At 38.2% G+C, this 13,132-nt stretch overlaps 1 protein-coding gene across 1 annotated transcript in view; it reads left to right on the top strand.

Moving 5' to 3' along the window:
* The window catches only part of PAPPA (pappalysin 1), a 241,998-nt gene that overhangs the window by 99,756 nt on the left and 129,110 nt on the right, over nucleotides 1-13,132 (top strand). Inside the window, exons 8-9 of the mRNA XM_081282172.1 lie at nucleotides 6,560-6,688; nucleotides 11,367-11,458. Coding sequence (XP_081138298.1) covers nucleotides 6,560-6,688; nucleotides 11,367-11,458 — 221 coding nt within the window. The remainder of the gene's footprint in view (nucleotides 1-6,559; nucleotides 6,689-11,366; nucleotides 11,459-13,132) is intronic.

The following is a 13,132-nucleotide window of genomic DNA, read 5'->3' as shown; positions in this document are numbered from 1 at the left end:
GGGACTAGAAGACTGAATCAAAATTCCACAGGCATTTTTTAAAATGAAATATAAACGCACATGAAAAAGCAAAGGACTCTTTCATAGAGAAGGAAAGAGAAAAAAAATAGACTAATAAAACAAAATAACCAATAAGCAAACGGACGCAAGTACTGAAATTATATATGGCAAAGATGTTATTACAATTCAATAATAAGGTGACTAACTATTATCCCAAAAAGATTAAGTAATTCTGGGTAAATAGTACTTCATCCATATTTGAGCACAGGGGATAATCCTTACTTCAAATCACTTTTAAAATAATATTGTGATTGATTAAACCAATACTTGTAAAAAAATCTTAAATTTCTTTAGGGAAATTTAAGTAATAAATTTCTTTATTACTAAAAGGATATAGAACAGATTTGCATTATGAGTAAAGAAATATTTATCCCACAGCACAAGACACAGACAAATCATGAAAGAAACAACTAAAAATTTCTGTTTAACAAAGCATTATAAACAAAGTGAAAAAATAGGAGTAACAGACTCAGAAATGGTATTTACAAAGCCATTAATTATAAATAATTAGGATCCAGTACATGTAAATAATGATATATTAATACAGAAAGACAAAAATAGCTCAATTTAAATTAGGTGAAATAATGAACAGTAAATCCATGTGGTTAGAAATGTAAGTAGTCAACAAATAAGTGAAAAGATCATTAGGTTTGTTAGTAACGAAGGAAAGGATAATAATACAATAATTAAATAATATGATAATTAAATACCATTTAATAATTATCAGATTGGCAAAAAAAAAAATAAAATCTTTGGCAGAATCCAGTACTGGCAAAGACCTGAGGCAATGGGAAGTCTGCTGGTAGACATGCTAATTGGCACAACCATTTGGGAGAACAATTTGGCAATATGTAGTAAAGTTGAAAATGCAATTACTGTCAGCTTAACAATACCATTTTGCTCCATTTCCTTCAGAAAACTCTTGTTCTCTGTACCAAAGAATAGGAACACAAATGTTTAAAGCAAGATTGTTGGAAATAACAAAAAAGATGAAACAAACAATAATAGTCATAATAAAAGAACCAACTGAGGTGCCTCTCAATAAAATAATGGCCAATTAAAGTATGATATGTTCCTCTAGTAACACACTTAGGTCAGTGAAAATAAATGAGCTAGGTCTCCATGTATCAATATGTGTAATCTCAAAACAATACTGAGATGGTAAAAGCCAGCTGCATAATAATAAGCACAGTATTAAAATGTCTATGAAATTTAAAATCCGCAAATCAATTTGTGTGTACAAAAATTTTTAAAATGTGCCTATGAGGAAATGGGACATGAGAAAGACACAAACATGTTCAATTTTTGTCAGTATTTTCTTTCTTTCCCACCAAAAATAAATGGTATAAAGAAAATATGGTCCAGTGTTGTAATTTGACAGAGATGAGGAATATATCTATGGACCTTTTGTTATAGTGTTGTCTATACTTTCCTATCTTATTGAAATGTTTTCTAATTAAAACCTTTATGATAGTTTGTATGAAGTCTCTGGCACATCATCTCAGCCTCGAAAAGTGATTGTTTCCTCCCTTTCACACTCTTGGCTACAAGCTGACATGCTGAGTGCCCAGGCATTACCCTCTGATTCTTAGCCCAAGGGTGGACTGGAATACTCGGGCTCTTCCTGAGCCAGAGGCATCCTAGGTGGTCTCTCCACTATGTCTCCTAGCTCAGACAATCTGGGTGGTAGGTTCTGACCTACGCCCATTCTTAGTGCAGAATTTTAACAGCTAGGCAGCTCCTGGCCTGCAGAAAAGTTCATGACAGAAAGATACAAGACTACATTCCTCATTCAATTAGAACTATGGATTGCAAAGCTAAGCTTCACACCATTCTCAAATTCCCATTTCATAAATGAAGAAATCAGTGGATGGAGACAGGGAATGGCTTGTGTATGGTCATTGGGTCAGTGGTAGTAGTTAACAGAAAACTTGTGTTTCCTGACTTTGAGATCTTTCCAAGTGCTTTTTGTATGTAAACTCTTCTCATTTCAAAACTAGGGCTTTTGATTTCTAGTCTTCTGTATTTCCCAGTTCATTAACAGCTGGGGCATCTGAAAAGCACTGTCTCGGGAAGGAGTTTGCCTTGGATCAAGTCTCTGCCCATGATTAAAGCAAGGTGTATAGCTTGCAAGGACACATAGCATAATCTCCCTATGTGTTAGTTTCCTCACCTAACAAAGGAGAAACAATAATAATTATTCAAGGGATTGTCATTTTGATTGAAATTATACATAGTAAGTATAAGGCATAGTATAAGACATATGACAAATCAAAACTATATTTGCAATTACTATTCCAGAAGATGGAGTGTTAAAGAGGTAACACAATTTAGACGGAGAGACTGCTTTGGGAAATGGCTTATGATAAATGAATACTGTTATATGGAGACAATAGGGGATCAATAAAGAGTAATCAAGGAACTCACATAGGTTCCTGAAAGAAACAAATGCATGCTCCCATAGTGTATGAAGCTCTCTCGCTTACTTAGATTTCACATAGGTTTTAATTGACAATATTATAATATTAGGTATATGCCAAAAGTTTAAATATTCACTTAAATAAATATTTAAGCTTAAGTCACAGGTGTGTAGCTACTTTATGTGCTTTTAATATTCTTAAGATAATGATTTCATAACCTGCAACTAATTTTTAGCATAAGATTGTGCACCAAATTTGATATAGACTTGCCATCAGTATGACATTTCTGAGGAGGAATATTAAGGAAATCATATCAATGAGGAATACCAGTATTTTTTTCCTAATGATCAGAAATGCAAACCTAAGGCAGATGTTTTGTTTGAGATATTTGTGAAAGAATGATGGCTAAATGCTGCAAAAAGTTTTTTTTTTTTTTGTGTGTGTGTGTGTGTGTGTGTGTGTGAAAAACAAAACAACCTATTAACACCAGCCAAACAACCCATTGCATTTAAATTTGTTAGTTAGAAACATGAAATTAATCTGAGAAGCAGTTCGAAAATTGGTGATCAAGCATTAATAATTAACTATTAAGATTTTAAAAGAAAGAGACAGAAACTTAAAAATCGCATTCCAAGTGCTATGACAGATATCAGAAGTAGCCAAACTAATCACATCTCAGGTGAAGTGCTGAAGTTTTAGTTGCAAAGAAATAGTAAATGGGAGGTTTCCACTTAGTGGCAAGTTCCCATCGCTGCACTAAAGGAAAAGGTTTTGAGCTGGAGAGTGCCTTTGGATCTAAGAATATCCTGACAGTGTTGGTAAGACTGGGGAAGGAAGACAGGATAAGTAGGAAGCAAGCCAGAGGCTGTTTCAGCCATCAAAGTTGAGCTGCTTATGGCAGCAGGAATGTAGAAAAGCAGATGAGAAAGCCTTCTCGGGCAGATGCTGGTCCACCTGGAGACGGAAGGTGCAGGCAGGGAAGGAGTTCAATGGCAGTGTAAGGCTTTCCAGATGGTTTCAGAAACCGCTGAAAGGAACAACTTGACATAAATGTCCTACTTTTAGACCAACCATAAAACAGGTTCTAACCTCTGGCAAAGTCCTCAGAGGCTGCTAGTTTGTCCCTCTGAAAAAATTCTATTCCATCAAAAATTCTATTCCATCGGGTTCTTAACAAAGGAGCCCATGTTTAGCATTAATTTTGACTTTATGTGGGAGAAAGATGTACTTTCAACACAGGAATTTTGGGGTAGCAAAACATAGTCATTTTAATAGGAGTTGCACCTGTCCTCTTTCCTCTACTGTTTACTGAAAAAGTGACTTGGACTTCTGTTTTCCTACCAGAAAACTTAGGATAACAGTCCTTGCCTGCCCAGCAGCTGCTGTCAGTCTTCAGTGAGATAATGATACATGAGCCTTGCAAACCCATTTGGAGGAAGGAGGGTCATTAAAGTCCCTCTACCAATCTGATGGGTCCTATGTGCTGCTGATAAGGATACAGTTGACCCCAGGGTAAAGATAACGCTGAGATCCAGAATCTTAAAAAGTTAGAATGGGTCGCCCAGAAAAAGATGATGTGGTGGAAAAGAGATTGTTCATCAAGCTGTGGCCATGCACATGTGAGCTGGTGGTCCTGTATTCATGAGTTTACCTAAGCAAAGTTACAAGCAGTTACCTGTCATTCCATCTCTTCTATTAAAGAGAACATAGCATAACTCCAATGAATGAGAATGTTGATAATTCAACATTGATAACAATAGGTTAACACTCACTGTTTATCACAGGCTGGAAACATACGTGTTTTATATCTGTTCTCACCTCCAACCTGTAGGAAAATGATGTGAGGTCAGGTTTATGATTGATTTGAAATAGGCTCAGAGAGGTAAAACACCTGCCAGGGACTTCCTGGTGAAAAAGATGAAGCAGGACTCAAACATGTGTTTGCTTGTCTCTATGTTGGTATTTATTAAGGAAGGAGGACTAGCGTAGGGAGGAGAAGGAAAACATTCACAAAGATTAGCCCACTACCTTAAATATTATTAGCCACAAATCATTTGTGACACATATCACCAGTGGAAAACGATATAGAAAAATATTTTTCACACTGGCAGGCTTTCTACAGGAGCGCCCCATCTGCTCAGCAGAGACTGTGTGCCCCCAAATGGCCCGAGATGTAGCCTGAAGCAAATTTCTCATTCTATTCCATAATATAGCCGTATTCTTTTAGCATCAAACATGACCCCGTATTTTGGAGCAAAATGAAAGTGTCATAGAATGCATGGCATATTTATTTTGTGCCTTTGGGTATCTCCAGGATTATCACTTTCTCCCCCATCCTACTTCAGTTTTAGAGAATCACCAGAAAAAAGGCATATATTCATTAGCCTAGAGGTGAATAAAATAGACAATAATCTTTAAAAATGTAAAATCTATAATTCTGTCAACAAATTAACACTCCAAGGGTTTACAATACAATTATTTATTTTATTTATATATATATATATATATATATATATATATATATATATATATACACACACACACACACACACACACACATATCTGAAGATTTTTATGCCATTGCCCACTTAGGTATAATTGACAAAGAATTGACAGAATCTCTAGGAACTTCTGGTCTACCACTGAAATTAGTAGCAGCTAATATTAACTTGTTTGGGGGGGAGCGTAATTCATCTGTCATTCTGCTTCTCAACAGAATCCTTCATTGCTCCTAAACTCCAACTTACTCACTATTGCAGTGAGAATCAGGAGACTTGTGTCTGTGGCCCCTTGCACCTGTTATCTTATTGACCTTATCCAAACAGTCCCAGCCCTAACAGCAGCTGAAATAACAGATGAGCAGGAGAACTTGAAGGTTTTTTTGACATTGTCCTTTTGTTTATAAAATCCACCTCCTCAAGTGTGGAATCTGATAGGAATTCTCTTCATAATCATTTAGTGTTCTTTTTCCCATGGTACTTTTTTGTTATTAAGATGAATAATGGGTTCAGAGAGAGAGAGAGATGGAAAACTAGAATAACATCCCCCTTTGAAAATGACCAAAAGGTAAACAAGAGTGGAGATTTAGTTGTGTGTGGAATTGACATAAACATGTATTTGTCTTGGAGGATAATTGGTAATAGCTGGGTTTGTTTGGTGTTTCCTTTGTGGAGAAGTTAAAGACAGGCACCCCCGAGGTCTCGAGGTCAGAGGAGATATGTAGTCTTGGCCTATTGGAAATCTGGCAGAAACCAGCACCTGGAATTTCAATACCAGGACAAGACAATGCTTTGCAAGGGATGAGATTACTAAGTCAGGCTCCAGCTAGGGAGACAGAGTATAGGTACTTACTCAATAGCATTGTGGTTATAAGTTGCTTAGCCTCTCTATGTCTCAGGTTCATCATCTGTGAAGTCAATATGAAAATGCTAGTATTCATGTAGGGCTATTTTGATTCTCAAATGAGAAAATAAATAGAAAAATGCTTAGCCTAGGGCCAAAATTCAATTAATGGATGCTACCATTATTATTTCAGTCAAGAGAGACTAGGGAGGCTCAGGTGGTGGGGAGGATGGAGTCACTGTAAATGCAGCATGAAGAAGGGGTTTGTACAGACATAATGAGGTTTCTGTGTGGGTCTTAAAATGGGGGAAAATGATCAGATAGTGCCCAGAGATTCTGTTAGGATATTTTATCACATCTATAATTTTGCTTATTGTATTTATTTTTTCCTTATGGCTTTCTCCCAGATGCTTTCATTATTGGACCGCATGTTATCTGATACTTTTCTACCAGGGTTGTTGTCAAATTTAAATTAAAGAGAAAAAGCACCTACTCTGTACATGGCCATCAGTCAATTGATGCTAGTTTTTAATTGGTGTACATTTTTGGTGCAGTTCATGATGCTTAGCAGAGGATCTTCACCTGAGTAGATAATAAAAAAAAATATTGAAAACTAAATGTGCATTTGATTTTTAAAATGAAAATGACTGATAAAATATACACAAGAATTCACTTTTCATTCTCTGCCTGTCTGCCCCCATTTTTATATTTGTAATCATCTTCTTTGCATTTTCTAGGGATCTAGAACTTGGCAATATGTACCAGTACCGGGTTATCACCATTTCAGGAACTGAAGAAAGTGAGCCATCACCTGCTGCCATATACATCCATGGGAGTGGATACTGTGGTGATGGCATTATCCAGAAGTAAGTAAGGACAGAGGGGGCATGCTAATTAGGCCAAGGGATGGTCAGGGTGCTGAATAGAGGAGCTAATAAGATACTGAGTCCTGAGTTACCAGTGATCCCCAGCAGTCTATCAATTGATCTTCAAGCAATTTGCTGATCTTGGAAGAAAATCAGTGACTTTTTTTTTTAACACATGCATTTCTCAAGGATGCAATAGAATACATGATCTACACAGAACTACCAGGATACATTGACTGCCATTTTGCTCAAATTCTCCATTGTTTTATATGTAATACAAGGATTCTACTCATCTTTTTTTGTCATTGTCCACACACAATTAATGGGATGCAGTTATTCTACATTAAAACACGTTTACATTCTGTGCTGGCTGGCTACCATTTACATTTGTTAAAATTGCACATCAAAAATTTAGAAGATGGTCCAAAGGCTTATAAAAATAGCAAAGTGTAATGTTGAAACATAAATCGCAAAAGAGGTTCTAAAGTGAATATTTGATATGAGTACACCAAAGGAAATTAATCAGCGAGTAAAGATTTCACCCCAAACTGAAAGTATGATTAGAAAATACACAGGCATGTATCTAAGAAATAAATTGCATGAGATTATCAGTTCATTCATCCTGTTGCTCTCAGGGCAAGATGTGACACAGCTACCAAATCAGGGCAAGAAGCAATCAAGAAATTTGCATTATTTAAAAAAATCAATAAATAAAGCTTCTGATACTTTTCCCTCCAGAAAAAGCACAAAAATCTTTTCTGGAACAAAATTGAGAGTTTTATCCCTAGAGGTGGGCTAGAGACCAATAATAATTCAAAATTAAGTTTCTTGTTGCTGAAATTATGGTCCTTATTGCTAACCTATTTATTTGCAATTCACAAAATCACTGAGACTTTTAAAACTATTGACAGATTTAATGACAAACATTATGTGCAGAGATGGCAAAACAAGCTACTGGCAAAATTCCTTCATTAAATGGCACTGTTGGGTGTCACATCATATCCGTGTAACATGGAATTGCAATTGCTATCGCTGTAGAGGGAGGGGCAGTGAGAGAGAGCATTTGCTTCACAGTTGGAAGAAACTACTGATGTGCAGAACATGTGTCAGCTCATAGGTACAGTACATACGTGAAAGAGAAGTTCCGGATGACCCTGTTAGTCAGTAGCATGGATGCTGCAAGGAGAGGGACAGGCCAGCGTGCTTGAGCCACATCCCCAGCCCCAAGGAATTACATTTTAATACCTTAAATATATTTCTGTCTCATGTTTTAAAGCAAATGAAGTTCACATGTTGTCTGAACAAAACATGTTAAAGCCCACTTGCTGGACCAAATACAAATTGTAAACACCCAAGATGTATTTTAGTTACTCTGATAAAATGATCTTCGTAAAAGTTGTGCTTTCCTCAGTTTTTAAGACTCAGATAATTATTTAGTAAACATGGATTTACACCAAATTTATATTTTTTCAGAGGGGAATTATCTGAATTTTTCTCTGGTATCTGTGAAGATTTTATTTCTATAATTTTTTAAATTAAAAAATCAATGTTTTTTCTCATTAGAAAAATACATTGGCACTAATAAGGCCAGTAACAATTATTTGTATGATTTCAAGTGGCTTGCTAAAGCAGTATCTTTCAGGAATATATATTTATGTCTTGGATGTCCTTATAGGTATAATTCCAAAACAGAATTGTCAATAGTGAGGAGATAATGTAAGCATTTTTAAGTATTGAGTTGTGATACAATCACCTAACTGCCAAGAGTTTGAGCATAGATTATAAATTTTCTCACCCCATGATGAAACCCCATGACATATTATGAGTATTTCAGATCTATATCCAAGGACTGGGGATGTAGCTCAGTGGTAGAGCACTTGCCTAGCCTGTGCAAGATCCTGGGTTCAATACCCACAATTGTTTTGGGGGGATGCTAATTTAGCTAAAATAAGTTTTAAAAAGGAACTCACCAGAGTTGGAATCCTAAGCTACAACCCAGTCTATCCATTTTGGAAACAGATATAGATACATTGATAAAACACTGCAAACAATGTCATTCTTGTTGCTGATCTGAAATTGTTATCACCATCATTAATTTTACATAATATTCATAAATTAATAGGAATTTTAAGTAATTTTACCTAGAATTGGTATCTTTTATACACATCAAATACTTAACTTACCACAAATACCAAATACTTCTTGACACAGTATACAAAATTGGATGCAGCTTAGAGATGTTCACTTAAGGAAAAGAAGGAAGGCAGAGAGGAAGGAGGTATGAAGGAAGGAAGAAACATTGGGGAAAAGGAGGGCTATCATCCTAGTTATGGGTAAGGGAATTTGCAAAGAAATTTATGTAAACTCAGCACTGGATGACATCTCCAATGGACAAACACTTTATTGTAAATGTTCACAGCAACAGATTCTTCTGGTTCCTTATGTAGCAAAAGACAAAAGCACTGGACAGATACTATAATCACAACACTTATAAACATTTATTGGGCCTCTACTATGCACAAGGTATTGTGTTGCATTATCATCTACTTGCATCTTCCCAATAACCATATGAGGTAGGTCCTATTAGCATATTTTATAGAAAAGACAACTAGTGCACAAAGAGAATAAGGCAGTTTTCTCAAGCATATCCACCCAATAATGGATTGAACCAATAAATGAACTGAGGACAAAGGTTGTTGTCTGAATTCATCATCCCATTACTGTGTAACATGAAAACCCTACAAAACTAGATAGTAAAGGAGTGGCTATGTATTGTCTGCTAGATCTCAGGCACTGTAGCAGGTACCAGGGTACTAGGATGACAGAGACTCTATCACTCCCTTTGGCATCTCACACTCTATTATAGAGGCCTCTCAATTAATAAGCAAAGGTATCAGTTTGACAATTGCCGTGATAGATGTAACAAGATGTCTATGAACACAGAGAATGGCAGCCACCCACTCCAGCCTGAGAGGTCAAAGAAGGTTTCTCAGAACTCCTCTATCTAATGAGAGATCTATCATGCCTAGAAGATATTCCTGGTGACCCTAATGTTTTGTTTAAAATAATAGAACATGCCAATTGGGTGGTAATGGAAGGCAGATTGGAAATATTCTTTATAGCATAACCCAGGTTTAAAAATAAAATTGTGTATCTCCTCAGATAACCCAAGAAATAGCTGAGTAGCAGGTCACCAGCAATTTCCAGACTGTAAGATTCACACACAGATTGCTGGGACTGTCTAGGAATATGAACTTCTTTGCTCATGGGTTTGCAGACAGGAGAGAACCTGGGTGGCTCTTTGGAGATCAATGCAATGTCCTAGGCCATCTTAAGGATTGATTGCAAGGCACTGTCTTGCTACCCTGACACCTCCTAAAAACAACAAACATAGCCTAGTGTTAATTGCCCGGGTAAAAGGAAAAGTCTGAGGCCTCTTCCATCCTGTGACAGGTCCCAGCTGGTCTCTGGGGAGGGAGAGCCAATTGCCCACCCTCTGCAGAGACCTCCCAAGGCAAAATTGGAATGGCAACTGTGATTTCCTGAGCATCCACTATATGCCACACACTGTGCCAGCACTTTCCTTCCATTTTGGATCCCAACTCTACAGAGTATGCAGATCATCTCCATGGAACACAGGAGAAAACTGAGAGGTAGCATCTGAGAATCACTGTTCAATGGATTTTTCTGCAATGATGGAAGTATTCGGTGCTATCCAACACTGGCCACCAGCCAGATGCAGCTATAGCATACTTGCTATGTGTCTACCATGATTGAGGAATAGGATTTTAATCATATTAACATTTAATGGATTTAAAGTTAAGTCATCACAGAAAGATCAGATAGAGAGGCCAAACCACTTACATAAGAATGGAGAGTTAGTGTGGAACACAGGGATTCAGCCCAAGTTTTCTGTTTCTAAAAGGATGGGAACTTTGCAGAAAACAAAAATTCACCCAGCCTCTCTGTTTTGGTTCCTCCTTCTCCCCACCTTAGCCCAATTCAGAAAAATGAATGCTGCTCATTTTCTCACTGTCCCAACCTCTGCAAAATCATCCTAAGGTGATGGAAATAATTCCAAGAGAATAAAAAGAGGGGGCATTTTTACTCCTTCACAGCACAGTCCCACAGGCCTCTGAGTTCTTGACACCATGCAATGAGACACCCAGTGAAGAAAATAAAACTTTCCAGAGAAAGGGTGACTACCATGAATGTGTGAATGAAACACCCAGAAGGAGTGGAGGAGAAGCTTTGACATTACAGGGACCTCCACTCCCCTCACATCCACTCTTGAGAAATCAGAAACGCTAAAAGAGCAGTAAGATGTTCCTAGACACAGTGGGAACAAGAGATCTATGCACGTATTCATTCACTTCTTCATCCATTTCTGACTCTCAGCTGACTTTAGAATTTAACTGACAAGATTTCAAAGGATAACTTTGAAGCAGAAATTCTGCTTCATCATCTCAAACACAAAATCAGGCAAATGTAATTGTATTTTCTACCTCTATACCTTTTATCGACATCATTTGAAGATAAAGAAATGGACTCAAGTAAGAAAAAGGACATGGGAGAGGTCCCCAGAAGCTTCATGGGCCATGGGGCGAGGGGACTTTTGCAGCCCAGCCTTGGTTCAGAAACTGATCTGGAAAATTTCTCTCCTATGTCCGCTGTGCAGAGACCAAGGTGAAGAATGTGACGATATGAATAAGATCAATGGTGACGGCTGCTCCCTGTTCTGCCAGCAAGAAATCTCCTTCAATTGCATTGGTAAGTCTGCCATGTCTCTGGGCCTGGCTGATTGGTCATTTACAAGGGTAACAATGACTTTGACTAAATGATGACTTGCTCCTTGGTTTTACACGTTTATTGAGTGCCTCCTATGTGTGAGGCACCAGGGAATACATCAGTGGGAGTGGGAAAAAAAGGCAAAATAAAGTGCAAATATTCCTACCATCAAGAACTTAGGCTCTCATAGATAATGACAGGTAACTGATTTCAATCAGGCTCTACTTTACAAATGCCATTGATTTTCTTCACACCACCTGTTCAGAATGGCTATTACTATAGATATGTAGGGCTTTTTGTTTTTGAAGATGACAAGAATCAAACGTCAGGGAGATGATAAAACTTGGCCAGGTCAGAAGGATTGAAGGCAGAACCCAGACTTGAACCTGATTTTGTTCAATTCTCAAGTTTGTACTCAGATCATTTTGCTGCACATCCTCTAGCCAGGATCCAGAAGTTGCCAGGGTCCTGGATGCAGACTTAGAACCCTGGGGAAGTCTCTCTGATCTGAAGGAGGAGATAGAGCAGACCAGTCTGTGTTTAGAAAGCAAATATCCTTTTCCCACCTTTACCGAATCAGATGGGAAACGTGTTTTCTTCTGCCTTCTCCAGAGTCTGGCCGACCTTGTTTCAGCCCCACTTGGGAGGCCCTGGCCAGCCTGGGGCTGCTAAACAGACAGGGGTTGGGGGCAGGGATGGAATTTTGAGCTGGCCCAGATGAGATCATACTTCCTTTAAGATGCAAATCGATACCTGAAGATCAAAGGTCCCCCAGCTAATCCCCTGGGCTGGAGGTGAAAACTAATCACAATTCATTTGCAAGTACAAAAGACAGAGGTGCTCTATCTGAAAAAGGAAGGGGCAGCTACAGAGGGGATGAAAACCTCGGTGGGAAGATTTCTCACTGAAAGGCAGTTTTCTAGGGGGACGAAAGGGAAGGAGATGTCATCACATCCTTGCATCTGCAGCGCATTACAGGGGTGTTTAGACATTCTTTCTCCCAGTAGATTGCCTGCCCTGGGGGTGAAAAACATGCAACCTTTTGTTCTGTTCCCAACACACATTTATTGAGCACCTACTATCTGCTTGGCACCAAGTAGGGGCTGAGCAACACAAGAAAGGTGTTCTGCAAACATTTGTGGTTGAAAAAAAAAAAAAAAGGAAGACAGAGGAGCTTCGAGGCAGGGCCTTTGGCTAGGAAATTGGAGAAGATTGTTTTTCTCTTCTCTCTTGACGAGACAATGGTTCATAGTAATAAAGCCTGATGCTCACTTAGTATGTGACAGAAAGAACTTTGGATTGAAATATATATCAGGTTCTGGTCCTAGCTGTGGGAAGAATTGGTATAATGCTGGCCAAGTGGCTTCCCTAGGCTAGGCCTCAATTTACCTCTGGTACATGGAGATGATTGGGTTAGCAGGTCTCTAAGAACCTGAATGTACTTCTGTGGTGTGGCTTCCAATGTGTGGGGCTGAGTTCCTCATAATCAAGACCTCTCCCTTCACTGACATGACAACCAACACTACTCCTAGCCCATGCTGGAAAATATTGACCCATGTCACTCACTCCAATGTGACATGTAAACTCAAGTGGTTCTGGAAAGAAGGTAGGAAGCGGTGAAGGTCAGATATGGTGCTATAAAGAGATGCTTGAGCC

The sequence above is a fragment of the Spermophilus citellus genome (genome assembly GCF_964194105.1).
Source record: "Spermophilus citellus genome assembly, chromosome: 2".
In the NCBI taxonomy this organism is placed as follows: Eukaryota; Metazoa; Chordata; class Mammalia; order Rodentia; family Sciuridae; genus Spermophilus; species Spermophilus citellus.
This window is presented reverse-complemented; position numbering and strand designations above follow the sequence as displayed.